Here is a 4537-nt window from a genome sequence, read left to right on the forward strand (position 1 = left end):
TTTATTTTGCTTCGAGATGCATAAATGTTTATTCAGTATGCGACGCGATGGGACTGTGAGGAGATGTTTCCAGGAAAAGAGAGAGAAACCATATGGACACTGTACATGTCACATGATCCTCATTTAGGGGGCATTTAAGCAAGAATATAATATGAAAAAATGTGAACAATACAAGACATATTTATCTTTTATTTCTCCCAAGGGTGGGTCATGCATTCATTTATTCAGTAGATAAACTTTATCTATAAGTCTAATGCCCAATTCATGATAAATCATAAATCCCAGTTTGACACATCCGAGGATGGTTGTTAATTCGAAAAAGTTTATTAATCGTCTAAGAAAAATCTTTTTTTTTTTTGTGTGTGTTATGATCATATTCGTAGTTTCATAATGAAACTCTCATGAGCAAGTGCATCGTCCAACTCCCGGCTGTGAAGAGTCTGGTCTATGCTGGGCCAAGCTGCTGCATTGGTGCGTTTTTTTGGCATACAACACTGCTGGTTTTTTTTGTTACAAAGGGTTTTTTCTCTCTTCTGGTGTATTTCTTTTTCTGGTTGAGCCTGACAGCAATGCATGGCCCAATAGCACTGTTTACCTTTTATGTTCAGTGCTGCTCTTGGCTTATAGGGGTACTACTTTTATCAAGGTTAATGTGTAAATTTGTTTCGAAAAATTTTATTCAGAAGTATTGAGCACCTAAAAATTTTGTAGATATAATTTTGCCTCACACCACATTAAATTGTTTATTTTAAAATTTTTAAAATAAATTTGTACTTCAAATTTTTGAATGCACAACGTTTTTAAGTGAAAACTTTCTAAATAAATTTACACCTTAAACCTTTTATTAATATCGTGTTGACTTTTTTTTTTCTTTTTTCAAATAACTTGAAGTGATCCCATGTGGCATGGCTTCGCAACGAAAAACAAGCGTAGCTTCTTACGCAGCTGGTTTAGGAGAGAAGTGATTCTTTGAGATGGTAAAGTGAGAATGCTGAATAATGAATGCGTTAGATTTTTGATTTTTTTTCAATAATACTAAAATTTATTAAGCAAACACAAGTAGACGAAGCTCTCCACCTTAACCTCCCCCTCTATGATAGGTGGTGGTTAATTGAGGAAATAAAAATTGCTTTATGAGAAAGTTGGGCTAAATAATTAGCGGTTCAAATGGATTTCTTGTGAGATTTTCAAATTTTAAAAGGACAATTACAAATTTTAGCCCCTTGCGAATATTTGAACGGGGTAAAAAAATAAAAACCCAACTGACTCAAATGCACATGTGTACATGTAATTTTCGATTTCTTACTTCTTGCGATTTCTTTCTGCCCATTTCTCCGCGCCTCGCTTCCCAAAAAGATACTCAGCTGTGGAGCTGAGAGCCTGAAACCAATCCAATCCTTTGGCTTCCGAGGCCAGCTGTACCGACCTCCAGCGGACCAGCGGGTTAACTCAAAAATCAGAAGCTTTTACCCGCTGAATCATTCTACACCCTTTTTGGTCAATTCATGCCTCTCTTTGCGCCTTCAACCTCAGAAGCTTTCGTTTCCTTCCCATGAAATCCCATTTCCTGCCTGAGTTCCGATAATCTATTTCAATTCCCATCTATCTTTGGTTTTTCTGAGGAAAGATGCAGCTTGATCTGGAATCATTGTCAGAAGCAACTTCTGGTGCCATTGGTTCCCTTGTTAGCACAACCGTCTTGTACCCTCTCGATACTTGCAAGACCAAATATCAAGCTGAAGTTCAGGCTAAACAACAGCGAAGATACAGGTTGAATCATTTCCAGACAATTCTATCAGTATTTGTTAGTTGGATTACAATTTGCATCATGTTAATTATATTAGGATGTTCTAATCTTTTTGTCCGATTTCCTTTGAAGTAGCTTGTTTAACTATCAGTGTGAAATTGTTGGCCAAAAAAAAAAAAAAAACTATCAGCGTGAAATTATACATTATAATGTTTGCCAAAGTGATAAGTCAACTATACTGTTCTTGTTGGCAAATCCAGTTTCGAGTATATCTTACTGGCGTGTTCATTAGCGAGTAGAACAGCAGACTATCAGGAACATGCGTAAATCTTTCTGTAGTTGGTCTTCCATGCTCAGTGTTAACTATCCACTACTAACCTAGTATGGAAAAAGAAAGCAGCAGAGCGTAATGGGAAAATTTTGTTGAGTTGATCAAGCAGAAGGGGGAAAAATCATCGATGGTTTCAACAATAAACCGCGTATTGCCAACTTCACATTTCCGCTTTTCCTACTGTCACTCCAAGGTTAACTATTAAATTATTTAATCACGCTTAGTAAACTTGTTTGCTCTAACTTATGCAGGAATATTTCTGATGTTTTATGGGAAGCTATTTCTACTCGTCAGGTGCTTTCACTGTACCAAGGCCTTGGGACGAAGAACATCCAATCCTTCATTTCGTCATTTCTTTATTTCTATGGATACAGCTACTTTAGGAGGTTATACCTGAAGAAAACTGGAAAGAAGACCATCGGAACGAAAGCAAACTTGGTTGTTGCCACTGCTGCTGGGGTCTGTACAATAGTAGTAACACAGGCAAGTAATAGCTATCAACGTTTTCAGATCAGAATTTTTGTTTGTTAGCTGCCATGTGCCTGTTGTAGTGCGGTTAATAATTCGAGCTGTAGGTTGCTGCATGTAACCAAGTTCTTCTTCCTTTGATAGTTTCAGCTATAGGCATCACAAGAAGACATTAAGTACAGTTTAAAGTTTTAATTATCTATGATATCGGCTCAGGTGGTTTGAATGGATGGGTATACAAGGAAGGTTCTAGGTTAGAGTCTCTATGTACAAAGGCAAGAGAGCAGGAAAAAGAATGTAGTCAAACAATGTTGTAGACTTTTCCAAGCGGACTTTTTAATTGCTAAAATCAAAAGAAATGGGCCAACTGGTAATCAGTAACAAAAGCATCCAAACCATGCTTTCATTGTTCTTGGGTGAATCATTATTCAGTGACTATGACTCCTATTATCATGCACATTTAACATCTAGTTGTACTTCACAGCCCTTAGATACGGCAGCCTCAAGGATGCAGACTAGCGAATTTGGAAAATCCAAGGGATTTTGGAAGACCCTTTCGGAGGGTACATGGAGTGAGGCATTTGATGGCCTCGGGATATCTCTTCTTTTAACATCAAACCCGTCTATTCAGGTATTAGTCTTTCACAGAATATGTATACAATCATGGCATAGAGGGATTTCTTTCATATTATTTCAGATTAGCTTGAGAACAACCTGAATTCAGAAAAGTTTTTATTTTTGCCCGACAGTATACGGCATATGATCAGCTGAAACAGAGACTACTAAAGGGAAAGATGAGCAAGAAAATAGGTGCAAAGTCGTCCCCGGAAGCTCTTTCTGCCTTTTCTGCCTTCATGCTGGGTGCAGTCTCAAAATGTGTTGCCACGTGCCTAACATACCCAGCTATCAGGTGGATGGTCGTGTCAATTCATCTATCCCTCATTCAGGAAACATGGTTCCTAAAGAAGGAGGGGACATTTCATTTTATTCATATCTAAAGTTTCTGCTGCCTTTTCTCTTCATCTTATTTATTTGCTTGGGCCATTTTGCGGACTACGTGATGAAAGTTGTTTTAAACTGCCTATAGGTGTAAGGTTATGATTCAATCAGCTGAGTCAGATGACAATCGGAGTACAGAAGCTGAGCGAAGAGCACAACGAACAATCTCAGGTGCACTCTATACTATTTGGAGAAGAGAAGGCTTGCTGGGGTTTTTCAACGGATTGCAGGCGCAGATATTGAAAACTGTTCTGAGCGCAGCGCTACTTCTGATGGTAAAGGAAAAGATCACGAAGACGTCATGGATTTTGATGCACATGATTGGCAGGTATCTGTCTACTCCTCCCAAAGTAAAGGAAGCTTGAGTTAGCGATAGGTACTTCACGAATCGATTTCTCATCCGAGAAGATGCTTATATGGTGGATTCGGAGCCTCTCTTCTTTCCTTTTCATCCTCTTTCCTCCTTTTCCTTTTATAACCATTAAATTAATATTTTAATAGTTCAGATTTAAATCTTTTTAAAATTATTATTAAAATATGAAACTATGAAAATAAATAAGAAATTACAAACTATATTAAATTTAATTTTAATAGTTTGCAAATACACTAAATGTTTTTAAATTTTTTTTATAAATAGTTTATAAGAAATTAAAATCTAAACTGTTAAAATATGTTAATCTAATGGTTAAAAAAAAAAAAAAGGAAAGAGGATAAGAAAAGAAAAGGAGAGGTTCCGCTTACATGGTTGTCTTCCATGGAGGAAAATTGGTGCTTAGTTAGAAGTCTACGTCAGCTCGTAACGGGGCATGGACCTCCCATCGTAAGCAGTGCAATGAAATGCTGAATCTGCACTCTTTGCACCTAATCTGGTCATTGATGATGGATTTTTTTATTATTATTGTTAAAGTTTTTAGCATTGACAAGGTATGCTATGGAATATGGATTTCCTATCATATAGGACGGCCGGATTCTCTCTGATGTATCTTTTGGGA

The 4537-nt window shown here is 37.1% G+C and overlaps 1 protein-coding gene across 3 annotated transcripts; it reads left to right on the forward strand.

The window, feature by feature from the left end:
- The first annotated feature begins 1330 nt into the window (after nt 1-1330).
- On the forward strand, nt 1331-3950 carry LOC114731406 (peroxisomal adenine nucleotide carrier 1). 3 transcript variants are annotated; one of them, XM_028918557.1, is made up of 6 exons: nt 1754-1770; nt 2047-2271; nt 2373-2561; nt 3031-3177; nt 3296-3456; nt 3634-3950. In XM_028918557.1, the coding sequence occupies exons 2-6, from the start codon at nt 2206-2208 to the stop codon at nt 3908-3910; spliced, it is 840 nt and encodes a 279-aa protein (XP_028774390.1). In that variant the 5' UTR covers nt 1754-1770; nt 2047-2205; the 3' UTR covers nt 3911-3950. The 3 variants fall into 3 exon arrangements, with proteins under 3 accessions (XP_028774389.1, XP_028774388.1, XP_028774390.1); XM_028918556.1 differs by having other exon boundaries at nt 1331-2271; XM_028918555.1 differs by lacking the exon at nt 2047-2271 and having other exon boundaries at nt 1331-1770; nt 2330-2561.
- Nucleotides 3951-4537: the final 587 nt, after the last annotated feature.

Source organism: Neltuma alba, unplaced genomic scaffold (genome assembly GCF_004799145.2).
Source record: "Neltuma alba isolate B1F8T4 unplaced genomic scaffold, ASM479914v2 tig00012828_pilon, whole genome shotgun sequence".
In the NCBI taxonomy this organism is placed as follows: Eukaryota; Viridiplantae; Streptophyta; class Magnoliopsida; order Fabales; family Fabaceae; genus Neltuma; species Neltuma alba.